The sequence below is a fragment of the Carassius carassius genome, chromosome 30 (assembly GCF_963082965.1).
Source record: "Carassius carassius chromosome 30, fCarCar2.1, whole genome shotgun sequence".
NCBI classification, from domain to species: domain Eukaryota; kingdom Metazoa; phylum Chordata; class Actinopteri; order Cypriniformes; family Cyprinidae; genus Carassius; species Carassius carassius.
Window position 1 is genome coordinate 28,614,799 of NC_081784.1, and position 22,961 is coordinate 28,637,759.

The 22,961-nt window shown below is 39.7% G+C and overlaps 1 protein-coding gene across 1 annotated transcript in view; it reads right to left on the reverse strand.

Moving 5' to 3' along the window:
* The window catches only part of LOC132111005 (interferon gamma receptor 1-like), a 124,593-nt gene that overhangs the window by 79,633 nt on the left and 21,999 nt on the right, over positions 1–22,961 (reverse strand). The window contains exons 4-5 of the mRNA XM_059518166.1: positions 6,335–6,468; positions 6,058–6,229 (exon numbers count right to left, since the gene is read on the reverse strand). Of these exons, the coding sequence (XP_059374149.1) occupies positions 6,058–6,229; positions 6,335–6,468 (306 nt within the window). The remainder of the gene's footprint in view (positions 1–6,057; positions 6,230–6,334; positions 6,469–22,961) is intronic.

Here is a 22,961-nt window from a genome sequence, read left to right on the forward strand (position 1 = left end):
GCTGTTTATTGTTGATGATCACATTATTTTTCATATGCATCTGCTGACACGTGAGATCGCTCATTTCTGATGTTTCTGATCTGGAGATTGTGGACTCATTCAACGGTGAAAACACAGAAACCTGAAAAATTCTGTGTTTGGCAGGGAAACATTGTCTCATAAATAATGGCAAGTTCTGTGTTTGGTTGGGAAAGAGTTAATCAATATCTTCGAATGGCAATGGTCAAAGCTACCACCTTTCCTGGAAAAGAATAATAATAATGTTTTTTTTATAGCACCTTTCAAGAACCGAAGGACACCATACAAAAAAATACAAGCAAATTGGCAAAAAAAGTAATATAACAAGTTGAAAAGAAATGCAGAGATATAAATTAGTTACTTAGATAACAAAGTGACTAGATTAGTTTTTAAGTTGAGACTTTTAAAACTGCACAAATATGGGGCAGATAATTCCATAGCTTAAGGCCTATAATACAGAAAGCCTTACAACCCACCATACAGAGTTTATAGTTGGGCACAACAAGCAAGATATCATTACAATATCTAAAGAGTCCATGCAGGAATGTATGATTGCAGTAACTCAGGTATTGAGGTGGAAGTCTGTGCAGGCCTAATAAACTAAAACTTAGAGTTTGAACTAAATACGTGTGGCTACAGAAAGCCAGTGTAGTTGGTGAAGAATGGGAGTGATATGGGCAGATTTTTTATTAAATGTAAGGGCTTGAGCAGCAGAATTTTGTACCATTTGGAGGCAATAAATAACTTTGGCAGGTAAGCCGCAATATAATGAGTTACAGTAATCCAATCTGGAGGTTATAAAAGCATGGATAATAGTTTCAGCATCTTCAGCAGTTTGAGGGACTCAAACAGTCTGTGAACTAGAGCGCAAATCTCTGTGTGTATCTTTGCCTAACAGAAATTAACAATATGTATAGAGATTTAAATGTCTACTTTCAAATGAACCAATTTAAATAGAAAACAAATATTCTCAGATTATGTAATTCATATGAAACATGCATACAGGCACATCAGTACTGTGGAGATGACGAGTCTTTGTCGCCGATTTATCTCTGAAGCTTAAAACAAAGAAAGCTTCATTAAAGTTTATCAAATTATTAAAATGTTAATGCAGTCTTCCTTACTGTTTTTCACAGACACATTAATTATCTTTACTTTTATCGGTGCACTGTGGGAAGTTATGTGTGTGCTTGTGTGCTTTTTTGGCTATGTAGGCAATTAAAGGCTCATTATAATGATTTAAATGGTTTATTAATAGACACGCGATTAGTTGACTAATGCTTCAATAGAATGACTTCTAGTCGACCAGAAAAATCCTTAGTTGAGGCCAGCCCTAGAAAAAACACTTAATGCTTTCACAAAGATCAACAGAGCTATTAATAGCTACAGACTTGGTTTAACATGTTTGTTGATCTCAGATAAAAGAGCTTTGGGCTCTTATATACTTGGCTTTATTAATGACAGTAGAGAGATAGTTAGAGGTTGCAGTGTTAAGTGTTTATAAAAAATACTCCATTGTGGTGTATGCCATTGCTTTTTTAGATTCAGTAATGAAATATAATAAAGTCATTCAAGATGCCTGCATTCAGCTTTCATTACTCTAAGTTCAGGGGTGAACCAAGAGGAGTGAGCAGAAGGGACAGTTCTAGTTTTTAGTGGAGCAAGGTCATCTAAAACATTACAAATAGATTTTTGTCCACACAGTTTATTAACAGAGTTTACAGAGTTTATTAACAGTTTATTAATCTCCTGGGGGTGCACGTGACCTCAACAACGATGGCTGCATAGTGTGAGAGTCATCCACAGCTTTGCACATAATCTACACCTAACTTTTATAAACCTGATCTTTCAACTTGGGTGGAATTAAGTCTAAGCCCCTTTTAGTTAAAGAATGTAACATCTTTTGGAAAGCATGTAAGACAAGTACACAAAGTTTGAAAAGAGTACTGTCAGCAGAGCATGGATGCTAACAGCATGGCAGAGATAGCTGAGGTGCTAACCAAGCTAAAAGCACTTTGCTCAGAATTTGGATCAAAATTAGATGGTATAAACAATCATCTAGGCTTAATGGCAAGCTCCATATCTGCTTTGGAGAGCAGCATGTCTGACATTAATTAAGATGTTTCAGCTAATTAAAAATGTATTGAGCACCCATATTGTATTGAGATCCATACTGTTGCAATAGAGGACAAGATTGATAAGACCGAATCCACACTAGCTTTGGCATCAAAATGGATTAAACAGCTTGAATTGAAGACAGACGATCTGGAAAACCATGGAAGGATATTCGGGTGTTCGGCCTCAAAGAGGGAGCTGAATGCAGACGCTCCTTACTTGACTTTAAAAACACAAAATGCTTCCTCAGTGGCTGAAGCTTGGAGCCGTGAAATCCTTCACCTTGCAGAGAGTTCACCGCATGCTGGCACCTGAAAACCTGAAAATAAAGCAGTGCTCATCCATTTTCTCAAGTTTCAAGACGAGGAGTTTATCTTGCACTCCCTGAGACAGCTAGATATCATCCACGACAGATCAAAGCTGTTTTTTGCCCAGGACCTTTTAGCAGAAACGATCCGACTGAGATATGAGTTTATGAACATAAGGAATTTCTGTGGATTTCATCACCATCCTTGCAAACTAAGGGCTTAGAGAACGTAAACAATTTTTGAAAGACTCATGATTTCAGACATGTGCTCTTTCCAACTCATACATTGATGAATTTGCTTAGTTTGTTTCCAGAGTACATATACAGCTTGTCTTTACAGTTTTTCCAACTGCTGAAAAATTGTGGAAGTAGGGACATATAATATAACGACATATATATTGAGATGTTTCTAGGTTAACAAACAAACAGCCAATAGAGGAGCAGAGTAAAACAGTTCTCCTCCAAACTGTATGCACTGCAGTGCCAGAGAGTTTTAATCAACAGCTTTAGTAACAAAGCAGCCATTTATTGTAATACAAATAGAAACAGACATGATATACAGACTTTATCAAGTTATAGTTGAAAAATTAAATTCTATAAGAAAAGAAAACAGTAAAGTGCAGAAACTTGACATATCTGTACACAACCGCTAAGCCAAAAGTGCAATTTCCTGGAAATACCCATACTGATCAAATGTATGCATTGAATGTATTGTGTGTGTTTTCGGATAAAACCGTGAAGGAAAATACTGATTAGTACAATATAGGATTGTCATTTCCTGTCATTTTTCATTGCCAGTCTAATTTTGTATTTGCCTTTTTTATGACTCTTATATTCTAGATTCTAAATTATGATTTAGTGCAAATTTGCTTGATTCTTCAAAGAGCATTAAGCTTTAAGATGAGAAGGATTTTAGAAAAACATAAAAATAGAAGCATTTTCCAATACATAAAGAAAGAAAAAACAAATAAAGTCATACCACATTATTCCCATTGAACTTAAATCTTGCCATTTTTCTAATTACTAAATAGCAACATCACAACTGTATTGTTTGCTTATGAGGCATTCAGAGCAATGCAGTTCTGTTTATACAATCCAGAATGTGTAAAATTTTCAGCCAGAGAATTGTACATTACAGAGAAGCATTTGGCAGATACTGGCTGTAGATTTAGCAGACATCTGAACATAAGGGTTATCACAGCAAACACGTCACAAACGTAACAATAAACCACTGCCTAGAAATGTGCATATAGTGACACAAGTGATATATTCAGCTTGGAAAATTCTCCAAAGAGAAAGCTACAGCAGCACTGAATCCAGCAAGTCATTCGCCTCTGATGTTAATGCATGCTATGACATTACTATGTTTCATGACAAAATCAAGAATAACAGTACCAACCTGCAATATCCCCTTATGTAAAACAGAAAAGTCAAGGCTCATATCATGTACGCATGCAGTTTTAGTTCCTCACACACTATAGAGGCCTTGCCAAAGCATCAGGAGTGTGGAAGGAGCGAGTTTCAATGTTGAAAAGTCAGGTCAGTCTTATATTGAGTGGGAATGCAGCAATTTCTGGATTCACCAATCTTACATTCTCATTGGTTAATGGTTGCCTGCATCAGATTGGACTTCAGTAAAAATGATATTTTTACTGAAACGCAATCTGATGCAGGCATTCATTAACTGATTTACATTACTTCCTAACGGTGTGTTCACACTTGTCATGTTTGATTCGATTTAAACAATCTTTTGTTTGGGGTGTTCGGTGAGTTCAGTCGTGAAATATAGATCATTCAAGTCGACCAGTCAGGTTGTGATCGTATCACTATGCCTTTAGGTTCGGTATTTTAGGTTCACTGTCAAAAATGCCAGTATGAACGCTCAGCGGACTGGTACCAAATGTATCGAACCAAGAGAACCGAACTACAAGTGTGAACACACAATACAGCATCGTCTGTAGGAGGTATCATTGTCTGTTTATTCAGGTGTATCAAAATTTTGAATAACACATTGCATTGAGTTATATTTTAGGATTGTAGAAAATGTCTGTAAAATTAGATATGAGGAACTACTTCAACCAGCTATGTTATGTTAATACCATCAAAGCATCTACACTGTGGCACATCACAAAAAAACAGATCTCTCTCACCACAATCAAACACTGTGCACTGTGAGAACCAGACGTCGCACTGCCTGCACAAGCCTGCTGATCAGTGTGTGAATTGTTAACTGATGTGAACAGCGCATCTTTTCACATTCAGACCTACAGTACTGGTGGTCGTGGGCCGTATCCCTCAGTAATATCCCCCGGACTCATCTCATGCAGGAATTTGTGACTGTCATAGTCAGATGAAAAGCCAAAGTTTTCAGAGTCACCACAATTTACATAATCAGAAATCTCAGGTAGACGCACTACTGTTTCATCAAGGAGAGTGTTTTCTTTGCAGTCTTTCTCATTCGGGGAAATGGGCGGAGAACCATAACTAAAAGTGACATCTGTCAGTAGGGGTGTGTGTCCCTGAGATGTCATTGCAGAAATGGCAGTTGACTCTGGTTGGGTTGGGGGAGACTGGCCAGGTATACCATTTCGCTGCATATGGAAAGGAGCAAACGGTTAGGTACTGCTGCTGGTGCTATTAAAACTACTGAGTTGACAGCAAGTCAATGTACTGATCTTCATATTGCTTCAAACATGAATGACTATTCTGTGGGTTGCTCTTAAAATGAAAGTGGAACTCAAAGGCTATCACTATCACAGGGACATTCCCACAGATGATTAAAATGTTAGGACCAACATAAGGGTGAATACCAGTTCTTTTGATAAAAAGTACCTATATTAGAATTTGAATGAATAAATAATAATAATAATAATAATAAATACACAACAAAAGGACCGAAAGACACATACCAAAAATTCAGGAATTTTGGGGATTTTGGACAACTTCCTGAGAAACAGCCACACAAAGCCAATGATAACCAAGAGCATGACGGTCCCTCCGCCTAGCACAGCTCCGATTAATCCCGTTTGGTTTACTGAAAAGACAAGAACAATTCAATGAAGCATCTACTCTAGTACTCACAAATACTGACTTTATTTCAGAATAAAAAGTTCAGAATTTCCATACCACTATCAAAATCAGACAGATCAAAAATTTTCAAATAAGTTTCAAGTGCTCCCCCAACTGTCACTGATCAGACATATAAATTAAAGAGTCCCTTTTCAGTACTGAATTAATTATGAATATTCTTTTAGGGTAAGGTAGTTCTGTTTGTTGCAGCTAGAGGCACTCTTGACACCAGAATTGTCCTGTAACCTCTGGTGTTTTAGTGGTGTCTGAAACTATAGTGAAGGTGATCATGTGTGCTCATTTAATACCAAAAATGCACCACAATAAAAAGTGTACCCATAATGCTCTCATAGGGTCATAGGGTCTCATGGATGAGTGTATGTGGAAAAGTCAGTGAGGGAATGGTGGTGATTTCAAACACAGCTCTCAAACTAACTCTTTTGTTTAGCATTAAAAAAATAAACACTGATTCTCACACACTGCCAGCACTTAATTGCATGACAAGAAATCGAGAGAAATTAACAAAATTAAACTAAAAATGTTTTTACCGGTCTCAGGTATCTGCTGAGGGACACAAACATTTCTGTAGGTATTCAAAGGGATACCAGCAATCTTCCCTTCAAACTTCAGCTCCACACACTGTCCAGCTGTGCTTTCATTCAGGTGGATTTTCACAGTGCACATCTCGTCCTTCACAAAACATGAGTGTGAAAATATTTGCTTTGGAAGGAGAAAAGAACAGAGTGATTTTAACTATTCAACATCCTAACATGACTAACATTATTTGAAAGGACACGAGCGAGTCTGTGTGACTGCTTTTCTAACCTCATCATGTGTAACTGTGTAGGTAAACCGTTCCTTCAGAATGTCTTGCTTATGAAGAAAGAAAGGGTGCTGAATGGACACTTCAATCATGTCTTTGTGGACAGACGTATTTACAGCCGGGAAGTCCAAAGAGCCTGGAAAAAGAAAAAGACAATATAAGATAAAATAAAAATAAAAACTTAACCCTGTAAAAAATTAAAGCAAATTCATTTCAACACTACAACAATATCCAAAAAGATTTGCATTTCTGGAAGGAAATGGCAGCAGAGCTTGCAAGGCAGCAGAACGAGAGTTAAGTCATTAAGGAAGTGCATTTTCTTTTAGGCTCTAATTCGGTAAATTAAATGGTGCTGTATAAGCATGAACATGATGCAGTGCTTTTCTCATTATAAGGCAGTTGTGTTGTTAAATAGATGCAGTAGAGAAAGGACATATTAAGCAAAAAATAGTGACATCATCACTGTCTGCTGAACATTGCTTTAAGGCAAGTGAAAACTAGATTTATCAACTACACTAATGGTTTGGGCTGAAAAACTGCAGATGTTTTATACTTAGAAAACGACCTTTAAAATGTGTGAAGCCGCCTTTCCACTGCACACGACATTCGGACACGATTGTTGCATTTCTCCCTCTAGCGGCAGTCGCGCAGAACTTTCAAACTGGTCGTGCAGCAACCGTTACCTTGGCATATTCACCATGGTAAAATTAATAATTTTAATGAACATAGTTAATTTATGAATGCATCGTCACAAATCAGGTGACTCCCAAAATAAAAACAGTAGGTTTCATGGGGCTAATCAACGTAAATAATGGTTTAATAATTATTAAATAATTATTTCTGCCATAAGAATTATAAACCACCATTTTACAGAAATAGTGTTTAAAGGATAATGTTAATGTTAACAAAATATTGGTAATTCTGACCTCGCACCGATAGTTTTGATTAGAATACATCACATCCGGTCGGGCGTTCGCATACGGTCTAGTCGCAGAAGTTCAAATATTTGAACGTATCCGAGGCTCAAATCAGATCTGAAATTTCCGCATACGCATGTGATCGGAACTCCACGCAGCTCCCGCATTACTTTCCATTGGAAATGAATGACTTCCGGTCTGTCGCTTGTCGTTCGTCGGAGACAGTGGAAAGGCGGCTTGAGAAACACTGATAGTGTTTCATCATCATAGGGCCTTGCAAACGCTGTAAATAAACAGTAATACTGGTTCCATATGATTAGGTTATACTTGGAGAACTTACATTTAGGGTTTTTCCCTTCAATAAAGTCTTGGCTGTAGCTGAATTTAATGGAGACGCTTTCTGATTTCTCTTGCCCATCATGTGCCGTCACCAACACTAAGTAGTTGTCACCCACATCACTGCTGTAGCTGCTGATATCAAGGTACGTCTGAGGGGTGTCAACAGTTTGGGAACCACTAGAGATAAATGGGATAGAAAGATTAAGCAATGTGATAATGAATAAGAAATGAAATAGTATAGTATCAGCTGCTTAGACACACAGACCTTAAATAACCTCCAATCTTTACACTGAATTTCATCTGTTCGGTTGGGTTACTGTAGTTCCAGTAGAGGACATTCACAAAGTTGTGACAAACAACACTGATGTTTGTTGGAGAAGGAACTGTAGAAGAAAAAAAAGTTAGTCTATTACACAAATCTATTAGTCTATTATACAAACTCAAATACTTCCAGTATTTCTCAATGGCCGCTGAAATGCTGAGGCTAGATTTTGATTATGTGGACACACATGACTGAATCTTATTATCTAAATATAAATGTTTAAAATGGCTGTGGAAAACACACACACACACACACACACACACACACACACACACACATATATATATATATATATATATATATATATAATAAAACAGTGAAAGAAATGCAGCATACAAGTGCAAGGAAACTACTTCCAAAACCCCTAAAACCAGCCAGAACAGAGTGAGAGACCAGCTAAGATCAGTAAACCATCTAAGACTGGAATAAGAAGTTTTTATATTTAAACAGGGTAAATACAGTTATTCATATAATTCTAATTGTGTTAATAGATTGTTTGATTGGTAATGCATAATCTGAGGCTAATCTATTTAAGAGTCATAGTATTAAAATATATATAGGCCCTAGACAGATGTTTTATTTGAATAATCAACCATCATAATAGCCTGATATTTCAGGTCATACTGAACTGAGGAAGTGGCTTTAAGCGTGTGCCGTCACAGGAAATGCAGGTCTTACTAAACAGTCAGACTTGTTCATGGAAGTCCCCATAACATTTTATACACTGTTATGCATTGTTACTTTGGTACATTTAAAACCAAAACAAAAGTAAAAACAGGGTTCTCAACAAAAAATACTGAAAATTAAAACAAATTAAATTGTTTAATTGCAAATTAAAAAAGTTGCACATCTAGGCAACAAAAATACACAAATTTAATAATAGTAATCTATGTATGTTTTCATTTTACTTTGGTACATATAAAATTGTTTATTATTATTGAGGGGCAAGCACCTAAGGTACTTAAGCATTTATTTTATCCATCAGCTGTCGTCTTCTTCTTTTTTTCATACATGGAAGTCTATGGCCACCCATAGAACCACTTGCGGGAAAGTTATGAAATTAAACAGATAGAGGACAGTCTCATCATTAGCCATAGCAAATTTAACATCTCTATCTCAAAGTCTCTAGGATCACCCACAGGCCAAATTTGCACTCATGTTTCTGCTAACAACTTTAATACGGTGAGGTCTTGAATCCCTTGGATTCTTTGGCTAATGCTTAGTTTAATGTACACCAAAATGTAAATTTCTATTCAAATTTTCCTAAAAACCTACTTTTTTCTGAATTTGTCCAAAGATATTTTATTCAAATTTCACCAATCATGGATTTGACAATCATAAGAGAATTCTGGCAAAAAGTTATCAAAAGCTTTCTGATATAACAATAGGTTACTTGCGCAACCCCGGTTCTCTGATAACATTAAGTGAGGTGTCTCACTATGGGATACACCCTTTCCGCATATTCCTCAGGAGCCCAATTCCATTACACCAGCCCCAATTGGCTGGCAGACATGACGTTGCGTCAGGGAGTGGCTCCCTCCTCTCGCTATAAAAGGAGTGACGCAACGTCATTACGACATTCAAAACAAGCACACCTTTTCCTCCCTTCACACAGCAAGGAGGGTGATCTGGTGAGACACCTCACTTAATGGTATCAGAGAACCGGGGTTACGCAAGTAACCTATTGTTCTCTTTCAAGCATACATTTCGGTGTCTCACTATGGGATATCCTAACTCCCGTATTGACAGATAGCCTGTCTTGAAGTCTCCTGCCAACCAAAGAAATTATTACTGGGCTGGTTAACACTTAAGATCCAACGCTCAAAACGGCATGTGCAAAAGTTTGAGCTGTAACATCCAGTTTATAGAACCTCGTAAATGTGTGGAGCAACTCCCTGCTTCACAAATATATTGTAACGTAACCCCTTTAAAGAGGACCCATGTCGTTGACATTCTAGATGGAGGCGTAAGACCCTTACTGGAATATGCAAGAGAAATTGCCTCCACTATCCAGTGGTATAAAAGCTGTTTAGTAATCATCTTCCCCATACGCGGCTTCATCCAAGACACAAACAGCTGATCAATCTCTGGCAAACCAGAAGCATTTATATTTAACCACTCACTGGCCAGGCCCACGGTTCAAGGCACTCTGGATGAGGATGAAACATCTCAGGGACCATGGCTCTGTGTACATCATATGTATGATCTCCGCCAGCCAGCCCAAATTTTCCTGGCCACCGCTACAAATATCATTCTCAGACCCTCCTCTCTCACCCTGTGAATGGCTGGAGATATCAACGCAATCGATGGGAATGCGTACAGGAGAACGTGAGGCCACTCATGCGCCAGTGCGTTTATTCCCAGAGGCACGCTCTGATCCTTCAGAGAGAAGAACAGAGGGCATTGAGCATTGTCCTGTGGCGTGTACAGATCCACTGTAGCTCTGCCGAATATACTCCAAATTTGACCAATCACTTCTGTGTTCAGATTCCACTCTCCATAAAGGGGATCTCCCCTGGACAGCAGATCTGCACCCCGGTTCATGATGCCTTGTACGTGTGTGGCTCTCAGGGATAAGAGACTGGCATTGCTCCACAAAATCAGTTTGCGTGCCAATATGTGTAAAGGGAGTGATCTGAGACTTCCCTGTCTGTTTATGTATGCCACAACTGTAGTGTTGTCAGACAGTGCACTATAGACCCCCTGAGGAACAGTTCCACTCATTCTCTACTGTAAGAGAGGAAGAATTGTTTAAACTTGTTAGATCATCTAAACCAACAACATGTATGTTAGACCCTATACCATCGAAGCTCCTAAAAGAGGTGCTTCCAGAAGTCATAGATCCTCTTCTGACTATTATTAATTCCTCATTGTCATTAGGATATGTCCCCAAAACCTTCAAACTGGCTGTTATTAAGCCTCTCATCAAAAAACCACAACTTGACCCCAAAGAACTAGTTAATTATAGATCAATCTCGAATCTCCATTTTCTGTCCAAGATACTAGAAAAGGTGGTATCCTTACAATTATATTCCTTCTTAGAGAAAAAAATTGTATATGTGAGGATTTCCAGTCAGGATTTAGACCGTATCATAGTACTGAGACTGCTCTCCTTTGAGTTACAAATGATCTGCTCTTATCATCTGATCGTGGGTGTATCTCTCTATTAGTTTTATTGGATCTTAGTGCTGCATTTGACACAATTGACCACAACATTTTTTTGCGTAGACTTGAACACTTTGTAGGCATTAATGGAAGTGCATTAGCATGGTTTAAATCGTACTTATATGACCGCCATTAGTTTCGTAGCAGTGAATGTGCAGTGCAGTATGGAGTACCTCAAGGCTCAGTACTAGGGCCGCTACTCTTCACGCTTTATATGTTACCCTTGGGAGATATCATCAGGAAACATGGTGTTAGCTTTCACTGTTATGCTGATGATACTCAGCTCTATATTTCTTCGCAGCCCGGTGAAACACACCAATTTGAAAAACTAATGGATTGCATAGTCGATATAAAAAACTGGATGACGAGTAATTTCTTACTGCTAAATTCTGAAAAAACAGAGGTGTTAATTATAGGACCTAAAAACTCTGCTTGTAATAACCTAGACTTGATGGTTGCTCTGTCAATTCTTTGTCATCAGTTAGGAACCTAGGTACGCTATTTGATCGCAATCTTTCATTAGAAAGCCACGTTTCTAGCATTTGTAAAACTGCAATTACGGCCTATGATCTCAATGTCAAATGCAGAAATGTTAATCCATGCATTTATGACCTCAAGGCTAGATTATTGTAATGCTTTATTGGGTGGTTGTTCTGCACGCTTAGTAAACTAGTAAACTACAGCTAGTCCAAAATGCAGCAGCAAGAGTTCCTACTAGAACCAGGAAGTATGACCATATTAGCCTGGTCCTGTCAACACTGCACTGGCTCCCTATCAAACATCGTATAGATTTTAAGCCCTGAATGGTTTAGCACCTCAGTATTTGAATAAGCTCCTTTTACATTATAATCCTCTATGTCCGCTAAGTTCTCAAAACTCAGGCAATTTGATAATACCTAGAATATCAAAATCAACTGCTGGCGGCCAGATGGTGGATCAGCACCTAAAAAGGACCTCTACTGCCCTGAAAGACAGCGGAGACCAGGACAACTAGAGTCCCAAACACAGATGCCCTGTAAAGACCTTGTCTCAGAGGACCACCAGGACAAGACCACAGGAAACAGATGATTCTTCTGCACAATCTGACTTTGCTGCAGCCTGGAATTGAACTACTGGTTTCGTCTGGTCAGAGGAGAACTGACCCCCCAACCAAGCCTGGTTTCTCCCAAGGTTTTTTTCTCCATTCTGTCACCGATGGAGTTTCGGTTCCTTGCCGCTGTCGACTATGGCTTGCTTAGTTGGGGTCACTTCATCTACAGCGATATTGTTGACTTGATTGCAAATAAATACACAGACACTATTTAACTGAACAGAGATGACATCACTGAATTCAATGATGAACTGCCTTTAGCTATCATCTTGCATAATTGACACTCTGTTTTCCTAATGAATGTTGTTCAGTTGCTTTGACACAATTTATTTTGTTTAAAGCGCTATATAAATAAAGGTGACTTGACTTGACCCTGAAATGCGAAAACTGGAGGTGAGTGAGCTGTAGCCTGCGCAAAATTCTGCTGAGGAGGTGGCGGGGGCGCAGACTGCGTCTTTCTTGGCATGCAAAGCTGCAAGGCCTCGTCATCACTTTTCTTCTACTAGCATCTCTTCTGCATCCTTGTCAGCGCTGAACCAAAAATGCCTTCTGCGATGACCGGTGCATCTAAAATAGTTTCCTTTTCTCTGTGGGAGAGATTTGCCAAATTAAGCCAGCGTCCTCTCTCCTGAATGACCATTGTGGCCATGTCTGTGCCCGCTGCTTGAATGGCACATCTCTGAAGAAAGAGCGAGAGATTAAATTAAAATTAAATTCATGCATTTAGCAGATGCTTTTATCCAAAGCAACTTACAGTGCATTCAGGCTATCAATTTTTACATATCATGAGAGATCTGTGATAACAGTTTTCTTCCCACTGTGTCTGACTTGGGGCGACAGACAACTCATCTTGTAGCTCCGCCTGGTATGTCGTTAGCAGAGAGATGGCGTTCATGGCCCGGACTGAGAGAGCGACTGCTTTGTAAGCGCGCTCCTTCATGCTTGACTGGAGGCGGCCCACTCTTGATGTCAATGTTGGATTCGCAGCCGCCATATGCTTTGGATGCAGATGTGCTGTGACTAAAGGCTCCCTGGGGGGCATGCGAAGAAGGCCCTCCTTCTCCATACCCTCCACGTCAAGTGCAGACCCCCCTTGCACGGGCATTTTACTAGTAAAAGGGTTGTCCTTCCAGGTGACAGAAACTTCTTCCAGAAGCTCTGGAAAGATTGTAAGGAGTTGTTCCGCTGCCCGTTTAGCTCTCGGCAGCCTCTTCCCCTCATAACGCGACATTGCAGTCTCAGTTACTATGGTCGGCCATGGAATGTTGAGTTTCTCCGCAGCGCGTTTGCATACATACAGTTTGCATACATCCAGTTGTTCACCCCACACATGCGCAGTGCTTACTGGATGCGTGACTATCGACCACCATTTGAGCATGTTTCAGCCCCAGACATGCAGATCAGACCTGGTGTGTGTCTTTGCATGAGATCTTGTTCCCGCATAAGCAAAGCCGCAGATCACTCTCGCTAGCTACGATAGTCTGCATTGCTGCAGCCATAGTTGCTGTACTGAATGACTAGTTATATGCCTTGTTATTAGTTAATCCAACCAAAAGGGGTGTTACCAGGAAATCAGTTAAAACCTCTTTCACACCCAAAAAGGCTTATTCTCTTAACTTGTGATACCCTGGAGACACCCATCACCTTGGACACCTCCCGACTCCCCTTCAGTGGAGGGGGAGTACAATCTTCTGGAAGTTTTCAGCAACTTTGTTGATTCACTTCGAAGCAGTCAACCCATGAATGAAATGACGAAGGCTTCACTCCTAACAGGAATCTACGCATTATATATGCACCGGGACACTTTTACAGACTAGACACTTTACAGAACCAATACAAGTATCTTCTTGTTAACTATTAAGATGCGCTTCTAGGCTTTGACCCCTTGTAATTAAAGTGATGAGATTCTTTGATGTTTCTTAACAGATTTTGACGTGAGCTCTCACTCTTTCTCGCTCTCTCTCTCTCTCCATGCCTTCCTTGCATTGGCATCTATGTTTAATGTGTGTATGTTTGTGTTTAGTCAGATGTTTCATGTTCCCCTGTAGTGTAGTTTAATAAACATCCATATGTATTCACACTTGGTTGTCTGTGTTCGCTGCTCATAGGACAAGGTCACTTTAACGTTCCGGTTTCGTTACATGCTCTGGGAGCAATGTATTAGTAGTAAAATAAATTTTCATGACTATAGAAATAATTTAACTTAGTCAATAAACGATTAACACTGTCCGCCCTGCGGATAAACAAATCATTTTATTGTACTATTGATGCTATAATGCTACAAGTAATTCCTGAAGATGAATGTATTTAATAATAACCCGTTATGATTAATTATCTACATCTCACTTTGAGCTAATTTGTTACACCTGCAAAGATTTCCTGAGCCTTCAAAATGGTCTCTCAGTTTGGTTCACTAGGCTACACAATCATGGGGAAGACAGAATCATGCTGATCTGACATTTGTCTGGAAGAAAATCATTGACACCCTTCACAAGGAGGGTAAGCCACAAACTAGGAATGCACCAATACCACTTTTTTTCAGTACTATTTTGAGTAGTACAATATTGGGTATAGAAACCAAAATAGTATGTATAATGTTAGCTGGTTGACATTATTTATTACATAGATGCTCAAAACCAAACGTTCAACATTTTTCACACTATCACAGTTTATTCTCTATAGCTTAAAGATGTTAATAAGATATGACAAGAACTTACAGTATAATGTTAGATATCTTTGATAGAAAGGTATGTAATTGTGATGCCCCAATTGTTGGTTCGTCACAATTGATGAAGCTAATATTGATTCTGCATGTGTAAATGTATTAAGGGAATGTTGGTTCCGCAAGACCAACAGAGGGCGCTTGAGAGTGCAGTGTGTTGTGATGCGTCTGCCGGGCTGCTGGTCATAACCCAGCAAGACGAGAGCTGAACACATGCACGTTTTTGTCCTGTCTTTATTCCACCATTTGACAGACTGCTGGGAACACTTACCTGTTAGCTGATGCAGAAGCCCTGTACCCACTAAAGTTCTTGTGGGCTCGTCCGGGATCAGCGCCACTGCTGGAGGAGTGGAGTTCACGACTAGAACTAGGGGATGAAGAGGAATGTTTTGATTTTGTTCATGGATTTTTATGCTGTAAGAGCCTGATGAGAAGGGAAGATGAGGGTATGGCTGTGTTACTTGGTCTGAGAGATAACGTTTCACAAATTACTCAATCCCAGCACATAGCAGTACAAAAAGATAAGGCACATGGCACAGGTGCAGGGCAAGCTGAGGGTTATTCTGATTGCATAACACCTGATACAAACACAAATTCTAATTGTACCCACACATATACAGCAAACACTGATTATCAGCAGATGTTAAAGATGTACGAGGAGCTCGGCAGAAAGATTCAAGCTTCAAACCCCTAAGCCAGTGGTTCCCAACCTTTTTCAACTCGCGGCCCACACAATCAAACACATATGCTTGCGTGGCCACTGCAAAACAATTTACTGACGCTGCTATTGTTGGGTTAAATAACTTAGTACTCAAAAGATAGATTGTTAACTGTATTTATTGAATGAACTAGGGCTGTGCGATATGGACAAAATAAAAAACCTATTGTGATTTCTTTCATCAATTTTGCAATTGTGGCACACACAGATATGCTTTACAGTCATAAATGCATTCAGGATTAATTTGAAACATGTTTCCAAAAGAATACTAATTAGAGCTTTATCAAAATGTTGCAACGTCTCTAGAACAGACATAAGTCAAAATAATCACTATAGTAAAGGCAAAAAATATATAAATAAATAAATCTCATGTCCAGGGACCTTTCTTTTCTTTTTTTGCCATGCATTGTTCATAGAGATTATTAATTGTAGCAGTCCCTCAGGTGTTGAAATATATTTGTTAAATATACAGGTTCACATGTACTCCGTTCGCAGTGCGTATACAGTATGTGTATGCGGTCACCAGTGAGAGCGCATTAATGTAACGTGAAAGCACATTTAAATAATGCATGAGCGCGAATCTCTCTGTTCCCACGCAGATTTTCTTTGCTCTGTCACAAAACCAGACGTGCTTGCTCAGATACACGCTGCTCTCGCGCAGAGAGAATGCACACTTAAAACGTGTCTCCCCTCACTTAAACTGCATCCTGTGCACTCACAACTCTCTCTATGCTCATGTGCTAGATATTAATAATATTATTTATTTATGAATGTTTTTATTTCTAGCCTTTTACCACGTGCAGTGTGAACGCTCTGATCCAATAACATGGGCTCGGAAAAAAGGCGCATCACAGACAGTGTGTGAACCTGGAGTTAGGCATATGCCCAGTCTGTTCTGTTCTCGCTTTAGGCGAGTTGCATTCTGATTGGATAGATTCGGATAGCATACTGCGGGAGGTTAGGGCTGCGGAAAATCATGCTATAAAGCGATTTAGGCAGCGTGCACGCTCAAATCGTGAGTTTATGACGATTCCGATTAACCACACAGCCCTAGAATGGACTGGAAATTAATAGAAAATAACTCGGGCTAGCACCGCTCAGCAAAAACCAGATCCAGGCAGAGCTCGGCAGCAGGTAGACAGTCAGTGGAGCAATAGTCAGGAGGGAACACATTGACAGCCATTTATGCATGTTTGAATTTGTTGTTCTTTAGCATATGCAGCAAAAATATCTAAGATAAATTGGTGGTTTATTCTTAAACCAATCAGCGAGCCCAAATAGTGGAAGCATAGCAACAGTTTAATATTTATTTTTTGTTATTTAATTATATATAAGAAATGATGTTATGTTATGTCTTAGACATTTTTAAATATATTAACAATATTATTATTTCTTTTAATAGTAATTGGTGGCCCACCTGCAATACCACCGCGACCTACTAGGGGGCTGCAGCCCACAGGTTGAAAACCACTGCCCTACGCTATGTCTCCACCATTCAGCACTCTGCCACTTCCTTTTCAGATTTTTCATACTCCAGGCAGTACAGTCGACCAGATGTTCAGGAGTCAAAGTCAAAGTCACCTTTATTTATATAGCGCTTTAAACAAAATACATTGCGTCAAAGCAACTGAACAACATTCATTAGGAAAACAGTGTCAAAATTGCAAAATGATAGTTAAAGGCAGTTCATCATTGGATTCAGTTATGTCATCTCTGTTCAGTTAAATAGTGTCTGTGCATTTATTTGCAATCAAGTCAACGATATCGCTGTAGATGAAGTGTCCCCAACTAAGCAAGCCAGAGGCGACAGCGGCAAGGAACCGAAACTCCATCGGTGACAGAATGGAGAAAAAAACCTTGGGAGAAACCAGGCTCAGTTGGGGGGCCAGTTCTCCTCTGACCAGACGAAACCAGTAGTTCAATTCCAGGCTGCAGCAAAGTCAGATTGTGCAGAAGAATCATCTGTTTCCTGTGGTCTTGTCCTGGTGCTCCTCTGAGACAAGGTCTTTACAGGGGATCTGTATCTGGGGCTCTAGTTGTCCTGGTCTCCACTGTCTTTCAGGGATGTAGAGGTCCTTTCTAGGTGCTGATCCAGCATCTGGTCTGGATACGTACTGGATCCGGGTGACTGCAGTGACCCTCTGATCTGGACACAGACTGGATCTGGTGGCCACGTTGACCTCGGAACAAGAGAGAAACAGACAAATATTAGCGTAGATGCCATTCTTCTAATGATGTAGCAAGTACATAGGGTGTTATGGGAAGTGTTTCCGGTTCCTGTTTACCTAATTAATGCAGCCTAAAAATCCTTTAATGGATTTGGATAATAAAAGCATATTAGTATGTTATGTGTATGCCAGGTTAAAGAGATGGGTCTTTAATCTAGATTTAAACTGCAAGAGTGTGTCTGCCTCCCGAACAATGTTAGGTAGGTTATTCCAGAGTTTGGGCGCCAAATAGGAAAAGGATCTGCCGCCTGCAGTTGATTTTGATATTCTAGGTATTATCAAATTGCCTGAGTTTTGAGAACGTAGCGGACGTAGAGGATTATAATGTAAAAGGAGCTCATTCAAATACTGAGGTGCTAAACCATTCAGGGCTTTATAAGTAATAAGCAATATTTTTAAATCTATGCGATGCTTGATAGGGAGCCAGTGCAGTGTTGACAGGACCGGGCTAATATGGTCATACTTCCTGGTTCTAGTAAGAACTCTTGCTGCTGCATTTTGGACTAGCTGTAGTTTGTTTACTAAGCGTGCAGAACAACCACCCAATAAAGCATTACAATAATCTAACCTTGAGGTCATAAATGCATGGATTAACATTTCTGCATTTGACATTGAGAGCATAGGCCGTAATTTAGATATATTTTTGAGATGGAAAAATGCAGTTTTACAAATGCTAGAAACGTGGCTTTCTAAGGAAAGATTGCGATCAAATAGCACACCTAGGTTCCTAACTGATGACGAAGAATTGACAGAGCAACCATCAAGTCTTAGACAGTGTTCTAGGTTATTACAAGCAGAGTTTTTAGGTCCTATAATTAACACCTCTGTTTTTTCAGAATTTAGCAGTAAGAAATTACTCGTCATCCAGTTTTTTATATTGACTATGCAATCCATTAGTTTTTCAAATTGGTGTGTTTCACCGGGCTGCGAAGAAATATAGAGCTGAGTATCATCAGCATAACAGTGAAAACTAACACCATGTTTCCTGATGATATCTCCCAAGGGTAACATATAAAGCGTGAAGAGTAGCGGCCCTAGTACTGAGCCTTGAGGTACTCCATACTGCACTTGTGATCGATAGGATACATCTTCATTCACTGCTACGAACTGATGGCGGTCATATAAGTACGATTTAAACCATGCTAATGCACTTCCACTGATGCCAACAAAGTGTTCAAGTCTATGCAAAAGAATGTTGTGGTCAATTGTGTCAAACGCAGCACTAAGATCCAATAAAACTAATAGAGAGATACATCCACGATATGATGATAAGAGCAGATCATTTGTAACTGTCTACATCAGCAGAGATTTTAAATGAGAAAAACACTTTAGCTAGCTTGAAAACGTGACCCAGCCCGTGCACATTCCAACTAGTAAAAGTGATGCCACCACCTGGCGAAAGTGTATCAGGATGTATAGAGATTCTGCATAGTAGCAGCGTACAAATAAAATGCCATAATAAAATAATGAGAAAGAAAAGAGGAACACATGAAAACGAGCAAGAACATCACCCCCCTCCCACTTTCCCAAACAAATTGAGACTGCAAACCCAACATACTCTCTTAAGACTGCTGGACAATACAGGAACAACTAACCGGCCACTAAGTTAACACAGGAACACCGCGTCCTCTCCACTAATGAGGACAAGTGTTTGTGAAAATCAACAGCGAAAAATATATATGTTAACGCACATACACACATACCTTACAAGCTGTCATATAAATGTCCCGGTTGATGTACAAAAAGCATAAAAGTCACATACCGAAAGTCAAGACAGAGTCTCTGCAAAAGTCTCAGCATCCTGCGGGGACAAAAAAACTCTGTCCATGGTGTCACTGGAGACCCGCAGCCGTGCCGGGTAGATGAAACCGCTCCTCACACCTGCATCTCGGAGTCGTTTGCGGACGGGATCAAATGCCTGTCGTTGCTTCATCACCTTCCCTGGATTATCAGGAAAAAAGTGAACCGCTTTGCCGTTGTAGCGCAGAGGAAACTGCTGGCGGGCCAATTGTAGTATTTTCTCCTTCAGCTGGAAATGATGAATCCGTGCTATCATTACACGTGGGCGCGCATCGTCCTCAGAGAGCAGTCTTCCCAGCCGATGAGCCCGGTCCACTTCCAGCAGTTTGGGAAAGTTGTCAGCGCCTAGCAGCTCAGGGATGAACTTGGCCAAAAACTCCGTTGGATGTCCGTTCTCGATTTTCTCAGGCAAGCCGACGATTTTAATATTCTGCCGCCGGGAGTGAGCCTCCAGATCAGTTACTTTCAAACGAAGCATTTCGTTATCCGACTGCATTTTCGTACATTGCTGCTCAACAAGCGAGAGGCGGCGGTCATACTCCGATCTAGCATTTTCCACCTCCTGTATTCGGTTTCCAAGACTCGCCAGTGTCGCCTGGGTGGATGCCAAAGATGCCACCAAGTCGTTGAAACAGTCATTCATCGTCTTGCTCATACTTCGTATCGCTGCGAGGATGCTTCATTCAGACTCCAGAGCAGACTCGTTGGCTAATTCCGGAGCTGCAGCAGCTAGCTCCGCACATGGCTGGCCATCATCATCAGCCTCACTTGAGGCTTTCTCTTGCCACTTCCCTCTTTCAGATTTTGGTTTTGTCATCCCGAGGCACTTAAATGAAAATATTTATGAGGCGAAACCGGAAAATTAGGTGAAATATTAAGTATATGACCAAATTATTTCGAACGTGGAGAGGAGCCCTGGAAAAACACGACTACTCCATACGGTGCTCACTAGCGCCCCATGTCTGAAGAGGAATCGGCGTAAATTCGCTCCAATGTGAGTTGGAAAAAGAGACTGGAAACAGGTTGTATCGAGGTAAACATTTGCGCTTGAGTAGTATTGATTTTATTGGAGAAATAATTCCTATCAGATAAGAATTTGTGCTTAACTGTCCTGACAGCCCTTTGAAAATTACATAAGGAAACATTCAACAATTTAAATGATATGTGAAGCCTGTCTTTCTTCCATCTACGTTCAAACCATCGACATTGCTGTCGTAGTGATCGGACATCATTAAAAAGTGGAAAAGTGTGATCAGAAAGTGGATTGACACAGATGTCAATGTCAGCCACAGACAGAACATATGTCAATATTACATCAAGCGTATGATCATGACAGTGTGTAGGACCATTTACCCATTTTTCTAACATTCAAGGAAGACAGTAAAAAAAAAAGGGGTGGGGGGGGGGTAAATTAACAAAAATAAAACTGGATGGAGACAGTTAAGGTGAATTTTTTGAACCTCAAAACTATTAAAGATGGCCGTAGGAGATGATTGGTGGTGAAATGTATTTTTAAAAACAGTCACGAATCCATCTGAATCAGGACTGGTTGAACATATCTGCGAACAACCGAGTTCCACTGAGCACCAGGGAATCCAGATGCGGCAGACCAAGTACAGCAGGACCAAGGCCGACAACAGAGAAGTAGCAGAACCCAATGCCCAGGCCAGCTTCAGTTGCACAGCCACACCACCTCGTTTTCTGCTGGTCTCCGGTGTCTCTTACGTGTCTCTTTACGTGAAATGCACATGGAATCGCTGAATCCAGTCATTAAAACGTAATTTACAGTTTAACGTGGAATGTCACGGAAATTGTCAAGTGCTGAATGAATTAATCAAAAGTAGGACATTGCACTCACATCAAATTGCGACGGAAAGTCTATTTAAATATGAATCCTGCATGTTCTGCGTGTCTGTGTTAATGAATGGTGCAGAAGCGTGTTGTCACATGGAAGCGCGCGTGACGCTCGCGGTGATTTCAGCGTCTGTTGTCTCACTAAATGAGGATGTGAACACATGAACAGAACTGCACTGAGAGTCACTTCACGAGCATCTGAGCATCAACATTCATTGCCAACGAAGCTGGCTGTTCACAGAGTTCTTTAATCGAGCATGTTAAAGGGTTCGTTCACCCAAAAATGAAAATTATGTCATTAATGACTCACCCTCATGTCGTTCCAAACCCGTAAGACCTCCGTTCATCTTCGGAACACAGTTTAAGATATTTTAGATTTAGTACGAGAGCTTTCTGTCCCTCCATTGAAAATGTATGTAGGCAGCAAACTCTCAAGAACTAAACCCCAGAGAGAATCTGTAGGGTATAGTCAAGAGGAAAATGAGAAACAAGAGACCAAAAAATGCAGATGAGCTGAAGGCCACTGTCAAATAAACCTGTGCTGATTACCTCCATGCCACTCCGAACTGAAGCCAGTAATTAAAGCAAAAGGAGCCCCTACCTAGTACTGAGTATATGTACAGTAAATTAACATACTTTCCAGAAGGGTAAAAATTCACTAAAAATTTTTTTTTTTTTGGTGCTATGAAGAATTATAATTTGTTGAGAATTGGTGGGTTTTTGTTAAATGCAAAATTATCATTCTAATTTATTGAGATGCACCTGTAGTTAATAGTCTCTTACTGGCCAGTTTAAACAAGTTCTCCATAAAACAAACAAAACAAGCCCTTGCAAATTAATAAGAATTATTTTAAAGACACATACAGACATTTTTTATGGTATTTTATTTATTTTCCATTTAATATATTATATTATACTTTCAAGAAAGCATTTTAACTGAGTTTGTAAAAGCTTTTGTTGTTGCATGGTTTGAAATGTGTTTTTGTTGCATTTACACTGTTTTTACGTGTGGTGCTTTAAAACAGTGAATAATTTTGAAAAGTAAATGGTTCAATGGATTTGAAGCTTTGCAATGGTTTGTTTCTCCCATCACTAAGCTAATAAAGGTGTGCAAAACTACTAATTACAAACAGGTGTGTCGAAGCAGAGTTGGAACTTAAGTCTAAAGGAAGGTAACTCTTCAGGAGCAGGGTTGGAAAAACCTGGGGCCATTCGTATAAAGCCACACAGAGTAAATGTTTTGTCTTAAGTGTGTGTCAAAACACTTAAGACTTACTTCTTATACTAAAAATAAGAGTGATTCATAAAGTTAAGACTAGGTCTCAGCTCTTAAATCATTTAAAAGAGGTGGAGAGGTCTCCAACCTAGTTAGGAGTAACAAGATGGCAGCAAAGAGGAGACACTTTTCAACACAATTTTCAATGAAGATACGATGTAATGGAGTTGTATGATGATATGGACATGATCAAACGTT